This window comes from Notamacropus eugenii, chromosome 2 (genome assembly GCF_028372415.1).
Source record: "Notamacropus eugenii isolate mMacEug1 chromosome 2, mMacEug1.pri_v2, whole genome shotgun sequence".
In the NCBI taxonomy this organism is placed as follows: Eukaryota; Metazoa; Chordata; class Mammalia; order Diprotodontia; family Macropodidae; genus Notamacropus; species Notamacropus eugenii.
Genome location: NC_092873.1, coordinates 13,605,298 through 13,619,289, shown reverse-complemented (window position 1 = coordinate 13,619,289; position 13,992 = coordinate 13,605,298). Strand labels below are relative to the sequence as shown.

At 49.8% G+C, this 13,992-nt stretch overlaps 1 protein-coding gene across 12 annotated transcripts in view; it reads left to right on the top strand.

Moving 5' to 3' along the window:
- The window catches only part of RAB3IL1 (RAB3A interacting protein like 1), a 57,889-nt gene that overhangs the window by 17,515 nt on the left and 26,382 nt on the right, over positions 1 to 13,992 (top strand). The window contains exon 1 of one of the 12 annotated variants that reach the window (XM_072638868.1): positions 2,416 to 2,744. The exons of the other annotated variants lie outside the window; for them this stretch is intronic. Coding sequence (XP_072494969.1) covers positions 2,734 to 2,744 — 11 coding nt within the window. The 5' untranslated portion in view covers positions 2,416 to 2,733. Of the gene's footprint in view, positions 1 to 2,415; positions 2,745 to 13,992 lie in introns of those variants that run through there. 12 annotated transcript variants of the gene reach the window in all.

Genomic DNA, 13,992 nt, shown 5'->3' with positions numbered 1-13,992 from the left:
CTTCTGACTGAAAGAACCAAAAGCTACAACACTCAGCCAAATCATGATTCGGAAAAAGCAGACGAAAAGTGAAAAAACCATAGAATCTTTCTATGGGGATAAGGACCAAAACACAAACACCAAAGAGGTCAGAGGTGAGACTGTACTTCCATCTGAAACCTCAGATGGTACTATGAATTTCTCGCAAGCACAACTAGATTACCTGGAACATCTGAAGAAGGATATAAAAGAAGAATTTGTTCTGTAAAACTTTAACTCAGTCAAAAGGCCGCACTTGAGGATCTAGAAGGCCACGTGTGGCCTCAAAGTTGCAGGTTGCTCACCTCTGAACTACCCAATCCAAAGGGTCTAGAATTATATGCAGTGTTCCACACCTGTGGTCCCCCACCTCTCTAAAGAAAGAGGGAATTATCTCTTCATCTCTCTTTGTTAGAGCCAGTCTTGGTCTTTATAATTTCTCAGCATTCCTTTTTAATTCTTTGGTTACTGTTATTTTCCCCCCTTTTGCATGGCTGTATTCACTGTGACTGACTGCTTCTTTCACTTGGTACCAGTTCGTTCAAGAGTTCCCATGCCACTCAAGTTGCTTCGCATCTCTTTGCCTCAGTTTCCTCAAATGTAAGATGGAAATAATAACAGCACCTACCTCCCAGGGTTGTTGTGAAAGCTCAAAAGGTGCTTCAGTTTGGTTCCTGGCACACAGTAGACATGAAACGAAGGTCTGTTCCCTTTACTTCCCTTCCCCTCTTAAACTACCCATCATTTCTGATGGCACAGAATTATAGTACTACCTTCATGAAATTTATATAGCTTTTCATAGCATGGATTTACTGGTAGCATGTCAAATCCTGTGTGTTACAATGAAGGTCAGAGGTTTGGGGGGATGACCAAACTGTTGGGGTGGGTACTCAAAATTATGCCATGGAAGGATCGTTTGAAGGAGCTGGGATGTTTAGCCAGGAAAAGGCAAGTGAAGTCAATGGGGGCTGATGTCTTTAAATATTTGAAGGGATGTTCCTTGGAAGGGGATTAGCTTTATTCTGGTTGGACTCCAGAGAATAGAACTGGGAGCCATGGGAAAAATCTGCAGACAGATTTAGACGCCATGAAAAGAAAAGGTTTTTATAAATGAGAGCTGTCCCAGCATGGAGGGTACCTTCTCAGGAGGTGTTGAGCTCCCCCTCCCTGGAGGTCTTCAAGCACAGGTTGGTGGAACATCTGCTGGAGATGTTGTAGAAGGTGATTCCTATTCAATGCATCTGGGGTCTCATTCCACACAACTCTGAAATGCTGTGTCACTAATAATAGTGTGAGGGTCCAATGAGATACTATTTGTAAAGCGCAGTGTCTAGATAGCACATAGTAGGTGCTACATAAATTCTTATTCCTTTCCCCCCACATAGGAAGGGCACTTTAAATCTGTTCAGAGAAGGCACAAATAAGTGCCTGCTCTGGGCTTTGAAAAGGATATCAGGCTGGACAGGGAAAGTGGTTATGGAAGGAGGAAGAGTTTTGAATAGCAGGATGAGAGGCTAGATTCTCTACAGCACTGGGGAGTTACTGTAGAGTCTTGAGCAAGAGATCTTAAGAACATCACGCTTTAGGAAGTTGAGACTTGCAGCTGGAGAGACAGACAGACAGGCAGACAGACAGCGTTTTGTGAGGCAGCGCTGGGCTACCAGGCGGAATGTGTCTAATCTCGGTTCTGCCGCTAGCTGTGACCTTGGCCAAGTCCCTAGCTCTCCGAGGATCGGTTTGTTCCTCTGTAAAGTGAGGGGGTTGGGAGGAGAGCCCCTGCCATCTCTAGAGAAGTGATTCTGGTTTATCCCTCGCTCAAGTCTCTCCCTTCCAGCTCGGTCAGTGGCTGTTCCAAGGTCTCTCCCAGCTCTGACTTTCCGTGATATTCTCGTAGATGAGCCCAAACACTTTGGCTCAGAGAAAGACTTGTGGGAGACGCTGGGTTTTTTGTCTTTTTGTGTTTGAGGGGGCTGGGGAAGGGGGCGGGGGGTGATTCTGCCCTGAATGTCCTGAGCGGGATGCACTAGAGGAGCTGGCCAGGGTGGGGGCCGCCTGGCCCGGGAGGCATGAAGCAGGGGGTGGGGATGCCGGAGCGGGGAGCGAGACGCCCAGGCGGGATTGCGGCTCGTTTCCCGCAACCTCCCTGGGCAGGCGACCAGCAGGCAGCCCCGCTGGAGAAAGATGCCTGGGCTGTGCCAGTCCTGGACCGTCCTCCGCATGCCTGGGCTGGGCTGGGGTGGGAGGCGGGGGCCAGGGCACGTGTGTCCTGCAATCGGAGGCTCCCCCTCCCTCCCTGGCCACCCCCACCCCGCGCCCGCCCCGAGGTCACGTGACCCTCCCCAAGTCACCGCCGCTACAGCCGCGGGAGAGCCGAGCCGAGCGCAGCAGCGCAGGCGAGCGGGGCTGCGGGCAGCGGGGCTGGGGCTCCCGCGGCGGCGGTGTCGGCGGCAGCGGCAGGGGCAGTGTCAGCGGCTGGGGCAGGACCAGGGCCAGGGCCAGGGGCAGCGTCGTGGCCGCGGAGTCCCGGCTGCGGTTGGTGCGGCCCCGGGACGCCCGCAGGGCAGCGCATCCCCGGTGCCCAAGGGGCGGGGACCGCGGTGGGCAGGGATGCGGCGGCGCCGCCGGGGGCACTGAGCACCCGCGACCCTCGGTCCGCGCCGGGCCGGCGGTGGCTGCAGCCCAGGAGCCGGGAGCAGAGGGGGGAGTGGAGCCAGCATGTGGAAAGGGTAGGTCTGGAATCAATTTCCTCCCTGGACCCTTTGGCCGATTGCTAACTTTCCTTTGTGTGGGCGCTTGGTGCACTCTCTCCCTCCCCGCTGCCCTTTTCTCCTCTCTCTGTCTCTCCGTCTCGCTCCGTCTCTCCCTTATCTCTCGGTCTTCTCTCCCCGACCCCCTCTTGTCCCGTCTCCCTTCCCGACCTTCCTCTACCCCCTTCCCCTTTTTCCCTTTCCCCTTCGAGTGTAGATTGGTGGGACCCAGTTGGTGATGGGGAGGAGGAAGGAGGATCACAGAACTCAGAATGTCGGAGCTGGAAGGAACTTTTAGGGCTCATCTAGTAGTTTTACAGATGGGGAAACAGAGGCACAGAAAAGGAAAGTACGTTGCTTAAGAAAGTCCTAATGAGATTTCTGGGACCCTCCAGGAAAGTCAGGAACTCTGTCTCCTGGGGCTCCCTCGATGATGCTGGCACCTACACACCCCGGTTGGTGCCCCTTTCCTTAGGGGTCTTGCTAACTTTCCCTGCCTAGTTTCCTGACCCTACTAGTCCTTTCACCTCCACCTCTCCCTGACCCCCCTTCCCCTTCTCCAGTGGCCAGAAGGACAGAGTTGCTGAGAGTGAGGGAAAGTCAGAAACTGGAATTTTTCATGTTCCCACATTTCAATGCCAGCTTTTGACAAGTGTGAGATTAACATGAAAAGGTCAAAGGACTTCAGCTTTGCTGGTTGTCATTTTGTGACCCTGAACTAGTCATCCCCCCCACCCCTTTTTGAGCCTTCATTGCCTGCCTGGTAAAGTGAAAAGATTAAGCCAGATGATTCCTAAAGACCCATGATTCCAAGGTCCTTTTTTGCTCTGCTGGGCTGTGTCCAGAGGTCATCCCTTCCAGGTCTTCAAAAGTTCAGATTCAGTGAGCCAGACAGATGAGGAGCAACTGATGGTGCTGGGAGAGAGGGAAGAAGGCCTTAGGGACCAGATCTTTGGTGGCCCTCCCCATCATTTGGGAGCTCACCTAGGGACAGGACACCTGGATACCAGGTAATGGAATGTGTAGGAAGAGGAGGGGAAAAAAGGACGAAGAAGGAGGTTGTGCGAAAGGGGAAGAGGAGCAGATAACCATCTGCTTTTAAAATCTGGACCTGTCATTTCAGCCTCCAAATCTCTCAGTGAGACAAGTCCCTCTCCCAGTGCAAAGGAGCACTGCTCTGCAACCTAGCTGCCAGTGCCCCTGGTCCTGAAAGTTTAAGGGATCTTCAAGGACCATATAATTCCATTTTAAACCCAATTCAATTCATTAAATATTTATTAGGCATTGGTGATACAAAAAGAGGCCAAAGACAATCTCTGCCCTCAAGGACTTTTCCAGTCTACTGGGGACGACCACATGCAAACAAAAATATCCCAAAACGAGCTATCTGCAGGATAACAATTAAAAGAAGGCAATCACTAGAACTAAGAAGGTCAGAGAGTATGTGTCAGGGGTGGGATTTCAGCCCAGGTTTTCTCAGCTCCTGGCCCAGCTGTCCAGTGACTGTGCCTTGCTTCCTCTCCTCAGATGACAATAAACGTCTTAGTTTATGTAGAAGTAATTGGTGGTACAGTGAACGGAGGGCTGGGCCTGGGGTCAGGAAGACCTGAGTTCAAATATGACCTCAGACACAAATTGTATGACCCTGGGCAAGTCGCTTAACTGCTGTTTGACTCGGTTTCCTCAGCTGTAAAATGAGGGTCATCATAGCACCGGCCTCTCAGGGTTGTTGGGAGGATCAAAGGAGATAAGGCTTATAAACTGCCTGGCATACAGTATGTGTGTTCGTCCTTCGTTGTCGAAGAAGACCACGCCTTCAGAGAAATGATGACTTGACTTGCACTTGACTTTGTTTTTTTTGAGTGAGGAAGGGCTGTGTAAGTTCACCAGCCTCACTTCTCCTCCTGGGCCATCTGGATCCAGTAACCAGATATTCATAAGGATGACTGGAGATGACCCAGGATGAGGCAATTGGGGTTAAGTGAACTTGCCCAAGGTCACACAGCTAGTGAATGTCAAGTGTCTGAGGTGAGATTTGAACTCGGGTCCTCCTGACTCCTACACTGGTGCTCTATCCACTGCACCGCCTAGCTGTCCCTCTTGGCACACAGTAGGAGTTAGATAAATGCTCTTTCTACATCCTTCCCTTCCCACTTAAAGGTTAGCATTTGATTCTTGTAACAAGCTCATTCCACAGATGAGTAAACTGAGGCTTCTGAAATAATTCCATGACTTGCCCAGGTCACCCAGTAAGTGAGGCTGACTTTGTGTCCCTTCATGTTCTGTCCTCCATGCTCCTCTACCTCTTCCCCATTCAGATACTGAATATTCCTCAAGAATGAGGATCCAAGGAAATGACAGTGGTACAGGAAGGAGAAGAATCATAGAAAAATCAAAGAACAGAAGTCAGAACCCGGAGGGATCTTAGGACACAGAATGTTAGGGATGGGAGGGACTTTAGAACACAGACCATGAAATGTTAAAGCTGGAAGGAACCTTAGAACATGGAACGTCACGGGTGTGGGAAGGATTTTATTTTTTAAATTAATTTTATTTTTGAATAAGCGTTTATTAGGCACCAGTATACTGTGTGTGCCAGGCACTGTGTTAAGAACTGGGGAAACAAAAAAAGGCAAAAACAGTCCCTGGTTTCAAGGAGCTCCCAGTCCCAAGAGCAGAAACAGTCCAAGGGCGTGCAAACAATGATATATCCATCCAGAAAGACAGAGGATAAATTGGAGGTAATCTCAGAGGAAAGGCACAGAAATGGGAAAGGACTGGGAGAGGCACCTGTTTGCCTTCACCTCTTTGCCTCACCTGAACAGAAAAAGAAAAATGAACAGAGTCCTTGTGAAAACATGGCCAGTTGAGCAAAACGAATTCAGATGTTGGCCGTGTCCAAAAAAATGGTGTCTCCGTCTTTGAGTCCATCACCTCTGGACTTGTGGCTCTTTCAAAGTTGTTTTATTTTCTTTTTAATAATGTTGTTATCGTATTATTGTATAATATGTTCTGTGGTTCTACTTACTTCATTCTGCCTCTGTTGTCCCAGGTCTGGGAAGAAATTTAGAACATAGAAAGTCAGAGCTGGGGGGGGACCTCAAAACACAGAACGGAGGCAGTCAAAGTTGAGACAGTTCTGGGAACCTTGTATGTCAGAGCTGGGAAAAGCCTTAGATCATCGGAGCTGCCTGGGAGGAGTCTGTTTCTTAGAACAACCTCCCTTAGAATGGAGTAGATCCCCAGGCAAGGCAGCTGGAAGCAAGTCATGACTCTAGTCTAGGTACTTGTGTGGAGAGGTGTGTGTGTGTGTGTGTGTGTGTGTGTGTGTGTGTGTGTGTGTCCAGGTGGAGATATGGGCTCTGTACTGGCTCTCAGTACTCCCTGAGTAAGCTGATTTTACAGCCAGGGCACGTTGGATGTGAGGTGGTCCTTGCTCTGTGTTCAAAATTGGCCCTGCCTCTGTAAACGCTCCAGGGGCCGCTCCAGAATGGAGCCAGGCAGTCTGGAGGAGCCTCTCCCCACTCCTCTCCTGGGAACCCCACTTCCTCCATTATCTGTGCTTTCCTTCGAGAGCAGCAGAGGAGGGATGAGAAGAGTCCAGAGAAGGTCAGAGGGAGGCAATTTACTCACCTGGACTTCGAGACCCCCTCATTATGCACCCCCCACCCCTATACACAGACACACATCTTGATTTCAGCTTCAACCTGGGAGAGGCTAGCCTTCAGAAATCCAGCTTTGTAGCAGGTAGAGGGTAAGAGAATGTCCCCAAATAAAAATGGAGCCATGGGACACTTGAGGGTTGGCCCTCTTTGGCCCTGAGCAGAGACCCACCTTCCTCTCACCCTCAAACTTGGATCCTATGCCCCAAATAAAGCTGTAGTCCCTCAGTCCTGGGAAGGAGAAAAGGAAGAGACCACAGTGATGGTGTGGGTAGAGTATTGGACTTGGGTTGAGTTGGAATCTAACCTCAGGCACTTAGTAGCGGTGTGAACAGGGCAAGCTGCTCGATTTCTCTGGGCCTCAAGTAAGGTCCCTTCTGGCTCCGAATCCAGAGACTATGGAAAAAGGAAATTCAGATGCTAAGGGACTAGAGGGATCTCAGTTGGAAAATCTAAGCACTTGTTGTTCAGTCCTGTTTGACTCTTCATGACCCCTTTTGGGGTTTTCTTGGCAGAGATACTAGAATAGTTTGCTCCTCCAGCTCATTGTACAGATGAAGACTGAGGCAAACAGGGTTCAAGTGACTTGCCCAGGGTCACACAGCTAGAAAGTGTATAAAGCTGCATTTGAACTCAGGTCTTTCTGACTCCAGGCCCAGAGCACTGTGCCACCTAGTTGCCCTGTTATGTACCTACTACGTACTTGATGGAATTGTGGTTAACTGTGAATACCCTTGGGAGAATAGTATCTGCTGGCCAGGAATTTACCTGTGGGCAGTTTCAATGACATACAGGATGATACATGATATTTACAAGATAACCCAATGTTTGTGGACAGGGCCTTAAGAACTGAGTCCAGGAAGGCTTCTTGTAGGAGGTGGCAGTGAGGTGAGCCTTGAAAGGAGCCAGATTTTCTAAGGGACAGGAAAGAGGAAGGACAACCTTTCGGGAATGAATGACAGCCTGGGCAAAGGCGGAAAGATGGGAGAGACTCCTCCGGGGAACAGGAAATGGACAGTTCAACTGGAGCATAGAATGCTTGGTGGGGAGTCAGGTAGTTCATCCACCTGGAAGGGGAGGAGGTTAGAGCTGGGTTGTGGAGGGTTTGTATTCTGTCCCAGAGCTAGCTGGGCATCCTTGAAGCTTCTCGGGCCAGGGAATGACGTGGTCAGTCTGTGGATTTGGAAATAACATTTTGGCCAAGTGGATGATGAGTTTGGAGAGGGGAGAGTCTAGAGGGTGGGGAGACCAACCACAAGTCTCCTACAGTGGAACAGGAAAGAAGCAAATGAGGGCCTGAGTAACTGAGAGCATTTATTAATCACCTACTACGTGCCAGTCATTGTTCTAAGAGCTGAGGGCAAAAAACTCAAAACAAACCCCCACCCCACCTTTAAGGCACTCACAGACCAATGGGGGCCATGTTAGGAAGGGCATTGGAAGCCAAACAGAGTTGGGGTGTGGTCCCCCCTGCAGATTTTTAAAAAGTGGCATCCCTATCCTTGTTTTCCAGTGATAGGGACGTGGGCAGAATGAACCCTTCTTGCTAGCAGATTCTTTGGCACAAGAATGGCAGTGGAGGGGTGTCCTGTTCTGAGTAGTCCCTCACTGGGCTGAGAGAAAGCCAGAGGCTTGGCTCTGGATGTGTGCCGTGTATGTGTTTGTATGTGTGCATATGTGGGTATATGTGATGGAGGGAAAAGGAAGCATCCTACCTTGAGAAGAAAGTGGTGGTGGTGTGAACCCACCATGGTGATCTGGGATGTGATATAGGGAGAGTGGGCAGTCATGTGCCCTGGACTCTGGAATCACAGACATTGGCCATCTCCTACGATTCCAGCGGAGCTGGAGGGGACCATAGAGGTCAAAATGTCCTCATTTCACAGAAGAGACTGTGGCCCCAGACAAGGGAAGGGACTTGACAAAGATGGTGTAGGTAATAAGGAGAGTTTGGATTATCAAGCATGTTGGTGCTTAGTAAATGCTGAATGGATGAATGAAGAGATCCTCTCTGATAAGTCACCCAGATCATCTTTTTCCCTTTGATACTCTCTCCTCTCTTGGGTTTTGGAACACTGTTCTCCCCTGGTTCTCCTCATACCTGTCTGACCTTTCAACTTCAGTCTTTGTTGCTGGATCTTTGGCTCATGTTCCCTAATCATGGGTGCTCCCCAAGGCTCTGTACCTCTGAACTTTCTTTTGTCTCTGTCTATTCACACTTGGTGATCCCAGCAACTCCCATAGCATGAATTATCATCTCCACAGAGATAATTCCTACATCCTTCCTCAACCTCCCTCCCAAACTGCAGCTCACATCTCCAACTGCTTTCTTAGACATCTCGAACTGGGATATCCCAGGGCATCTCAAACTCAAGGTGTCCAAAACAGAACATATGCATGATCTCCTCCCCAAAAAAGTTCCCCGACTTCCTAACCTCCCCCTTTCAACTGAGAACGCAGCCATCTTGCTAGTCACTCAGGGTGTTATGCTAGTCTCCCTCCTTCACTTCTAGAGCCAATTTGTTGGCTCACACTCAACTTTAGCTTCCCTTAAAGCTCAACAGAAGACGTGCACCTCCAAGAAAAAAGATGGTGGTGCTTTCCCTCTGAAAGTATCTTCTGTTTGCATTTCTGTGTCTTATAGATACATATTAATTAGCCTGTTGTCCCTCTTCTTGAGGACAGGGACTGTTTTTGACTTTCTTTGTAAACTTTCTAGCCTTTAGCTTGATGCCTGACACATGGTAAATGCCCGGATGACTGTTCTTTCTAGTCACATATCTGTCGATGATGGGCTGTGTGATCTTGGGCAAATGAGTTTTCCTTTCTGGAGAAATTGAGTCTCAGTTTCCTCATCTGTAAAATGAGATTGAATTAGATTGCCTCTAAGGTCTGCTCTCAATCTGGGAGCCTGCTATCCTAATGGGGGAAGGAACAAGGTAGATGAATGAATGGGTGATTGAAAAAGCATTTATTAAGCACTTAGTAGGTGCACAGATACTGGGCTAAGTAAGCTTTGGCAGTACAAACACAAAGCAGATGATCCCTGCCTTCAAGGGCTTTACACTCTAATGGAGGAGCTCACCCAGAGATGTACAAAGGGGATTCCTGCTTTGGAGTTGGGGTGTCCTGGAGATCCTCTGAGAGATCTCTTCCCATCTGAAATTCTGTGATTCCTAAGTTTTATCTCCCCACCCCCATCCCCCATAGAACAATCATAAGCTGACAAAGTGCCTTGCACATAGTAGGTGCTGGATAAATGTTGTTGAATGAGCTGTCTCTGTAGCATTTGGCACAGTACCAGGCACATAGTAGGTGTCCAAGAAGCACTTGCTCGTGCTCCTTGAAGGTAGAGACTCATTTTATATCCATGATGCATAGTATAGAGTAGGTGCTTAATGTTTGCTGAATTGATTCTCAGTGGAAGAACAGAATATCTGGAGTCAGGACACTCAGGCCTAAGATGGCCCTAGGCAGAGCCGCTTTATGCCTGTTGCCCCCATCCCGTCAATGGGGGGAGGGTTCAATTCAGTTTGAGTCAACAAGCATTTATTAAGTGGTTGTTGTGTCCAGTCCCAACTCACATGGTTGGTAGAAAGGTCAAAGAGGATCCTTATTTTCCCACCACTTTGGGCTGTGATGGCATCTCCCAGGAGCAGGTAGAATGCCAGGATCAGTGAATGGGAAAACTCTATGGATCTGGGCTCTGCCACCTCCCACCTCTGAGACTGGTCTTCTCTCTGGTTTGAGCCACAGTTTTCCCCTCTAAATGATTCTAAAATCCATCCCAGGTTCTAAGGACCTTCCTAGCTGTGACTTTCTATGTTCTAAATCCTCTCCTAGCCTTGACTTTCTGTGTTCTAAGAGTCTTCCTAGCCCTGACCTTCCATGTTCTAAGGGCCTTCCCAGCCTGCCCTTCCATATTCTCAGGGTACTCCTAGCCCTGACCTTCCATGTTCTAAGGGCCTTCCCAGTCTGTCCTTCCATGTTCTAAGGGCCCTCCTAGCCCTGACCTTCCATGTTCTAAGGGTCCTCTCAGCTCTGACATTCCATGTTCTAGGAGCCCCTCAGCTCTGACGGTCTGTGTGTTCCATGCTCAGAGGTTGGTCTCTCCTGGCTCTGACTTTCTGTAATTCTGTGACTCTGAGGCTGTGTGCAGCTTTTCCTCAGGAGCCTATGGGAGCCCAGTGTCTGTCAGGCAGTGCTGTGGGGGATGGGAGCTGTGTCTCCCAGGCAAATCCATTAGTACGGGCCAGACTTGGATTTTGAGGCTGCTCTCCATGCCTGTGGTTTCCTGAGGCTGGGGCAGCTTATTAAGCAGCAGACATCAATCCCTTTTGGACCAGTAGATAGCCTATATCCTGCCCTCTCTAGAGGCTCTGATCCTGTCCCCCTCTCCCAATACAAACAGGCAGAACCTGACCTTGGACAGAGATGCCCACCAATAAGGATGGCATATGGCCCTTCACAGATGGCAAAACACCCTCCTCATCACAATACTTGCAGGGAGTGCAAACTTTTATTCCCATTTTGCAGGTAAACACAGGGAGACTCAGGAGAAGTCTTGTGACTTGGCCAGGGTTAGAGAACCTGTAAGTATGATGACCCCAATTTTTCAGACACGGAGTCCAGCTATCCCACGACTATGTCCCATTGTCCTAGAGGACCTTAGGGAAATGTTTGGAAAGGCTGACTTGAAGGAATACCTTACAGGTCATCCTTCTGGACAGCTTCATGGACCCTGAGCCAGGGACATAACTAGGGCTGGGTAACAGAAACTTTGCCTCAGGGTATCAGTTTTAGAGTGAGCAGCTGTACAAATAGGGCTAAAGAATTAGTACAAATAAGGAGCTGCTAGAGTAAAGGGAAGGGATAGGTGAACTCAGAGAGAGAGAGAGAGAGAGAGTTTTTCTAACATGGACCTTAGACCAATGATCCACAAAGTTCAGAGAGAGGCTATTTCATCAAGTGAGCAGCTATCATAATGCTCCCTCCTCTCCAGTGATTCACAAAGCACTCTTCTCATAATGACTCTGGGAGGGAGGAGGGCATACCAGTGTCGCTAGCCCCATTCTACAGATGAGGAAACTGAACTTAGGCCTTGTGCTAGGTGCCAGTCAGTGACTGAGCACCGATGAATAAGGTTCTACATGGCCTTGAGAGATCACAAGACTCAGAACTGCGGGAAACTTAGGCCAATTCATTACCTTTTCATAAATGAAAAGAGTGAGTCTCAGGAAGTAAGACTTGTGCAAAGTAATAAAGGCAGAATTTGAATCCAGGTTCTCTAACGAGAGGGGTCATCTAGCATATGAGAAGTGAATGAATGAATGAAAATGAATGAATTAAAGAACCCATTTGATTAATGACTGACTTACTATGTATAGAGCTTTATCCCGCGCAAATACAAAAGTGAGATGTTCTTGATCTTTTCAGGGCTCAAGTTCTAGTTGGGAGGTGTGGTGGTCAGGAAAGGGGAGTCATTTGGGGGAGTCTGTGGACAGCCCCCTCCCCAGCAGCCATGGAAGGGTTCCATGAAGCTTGTTCCCAGAATAAGAAGGCAATGCCTGCTGTGGGAGGTGGGAGGCTTGTAGGGCAGAGGGGGCTCTGCCCCTCCCCCCAGGAGCACAGTAGGGCATCGATCCCTGCATGATGGGTGCACAGACACTAAGTGATGTTGGTGGGCAGGAAAGGCAGAGATCAATGGGGGATTGATCTCATCACCTCTCCCTCCCCAGGGCAGTCCATGCAGACCGCTGGCTCTGTGCAGCTGATGGATGTGGGCTGGGCTGGCTGGAGACAGGGTTGGAATGAGCCTCGCCTTGATCAGATGGCCTGCTGTCCTCCCTCTTAGAGCTCCCAAGTGGGGTTTGTAGGCACAAGGTTTAGAGCTGCAAGTGACCTCAGAGGTCATTTTGCAGATGAGGAAACTGAGGCCCAGGAAGAACACATTGTAAGCGGTTTTTGGATCCCCATCCCTGTTCTTTCTCTCATACCACTGAACTCTAGGTTCAAGTGTTGCCTCTACGGCCACTGTCTTCTGTGGCTCCTTCCTCAGGACCTTGGATTGCTTTACTCCCTCCCCACCTGGATGCTGCCATTCAGTTCTTCTGTATCTTTTGCTTCTCAAAGGTGCCGAGTCAGCCCTTGTCCTGCAGCCTTTCCCTTCCCAGTAGTCTGGTGTGCTGCCACTTGTCCCATGGCCTCTGCCTAGGACCTCCAATCTGTGACGCTGGGATGGGAGGGATTCTCTCGTTACTGGGGCTGGTAAGGGCAGCAGCTCCAGGCCAGGGGGCCACGGTGACTTCAGGTCAGTGACGCAGTGGGCACTGGGACCTCAGGAGAGGGTGTCCCAAGGCTTGCTCTGGATAGGCCCACTCAGAGACACTGGCCAGTTACGGCTGGAGGCAAAGATGTGTAATATCGATTTTGATAAGTCTCCTCTGTGGAGGGCTAAGTCAGGACCTGGGAGCCCTCTGGTTTTTGTTTGGCTTTCTAAGTTTTTAACAACAGGCCTGACAACCAGAACACAATACTTCTGAGTCCTTTACAAAGTGGATGGGGAAGGGTAGGCGGAGGCAGAGCTACAAGACCGCACTTTTCCCTGGCCCAAGCAAGTTTCCTGAGGAAGTGAAACCAACAAGGCCCTTTCCTGAATAAACTGCCTGTGGTTCTCTCAGGGCCTGGCTGGATTCTAGTCCTGCTCCCTGCCTCCACTGACCCCCAGATGCTGACCAAAGCTAGGGTGGGGTGGGGTGGCCCTCCCTACCCAGACATCTGGCCCACCCCCAGTAACTGCCCCCCCGCCCCGTGTTGAACAAATACCAGCTCCTTGCCCAAGCTTCAGGAGGAGCCCTTCTCTGGGTCAGAGGCTGGGGCTGAGAGGTGGGCTGGGCAGGGTCGGCCATGGGCCACTTAGAGTAACTTATGCTGTGTGGTCCCAGAGGCCCAAGCTCAGACCAATGGGGGGAAGTAAGGGCTACAGATAAAAAACTGTTAGCAATCAGAACTGTGCAGCAATGGTGCTGCAGCCTCTGTGGGACCCCCTGTCAGAGATGCAGTGATTCAGTTGATTATCAAGCCGCGATTAAAATGCCTACTATGTGCCAGGCACTGTGCTGGGTGAATGGATCTTACCAATTTGAGCTGGAAAGGAACCTTAACTCACTCATTTTATAGGAAATGGAGGAAAATCAGATCTGGAGTGTGGGGCTGGGTGGGGAGGTTAGGGTTAAGGCCCTCTGTCTCTGGACTGAGTGCCCATTTATACCCACCCAAGTCTGACTTTTGCTTTAGTTTACTGAGCATTTAGCTTTTTTTAGAGTTGGGTGAGTTCTGATAAAGAAAACCCTGGAGGCTGAGCCCCACCTCTCCTTAACTGGCTTGTGGAGCGTGGAGCCGCTCGACCTGGCTTGGAACCCTAGCTCTTCTGCTCCCTATCGGCATGACCCTGGAAAGGTCTCTCTGAACCTTAGTTTCCTCATTTGTCAATCAGAAGAGGGTGCACCTAGGGATCTCCAAGGCCCTTCTAACTGTAGATCTGACTTTCTCTTGGTTAAGCTCCT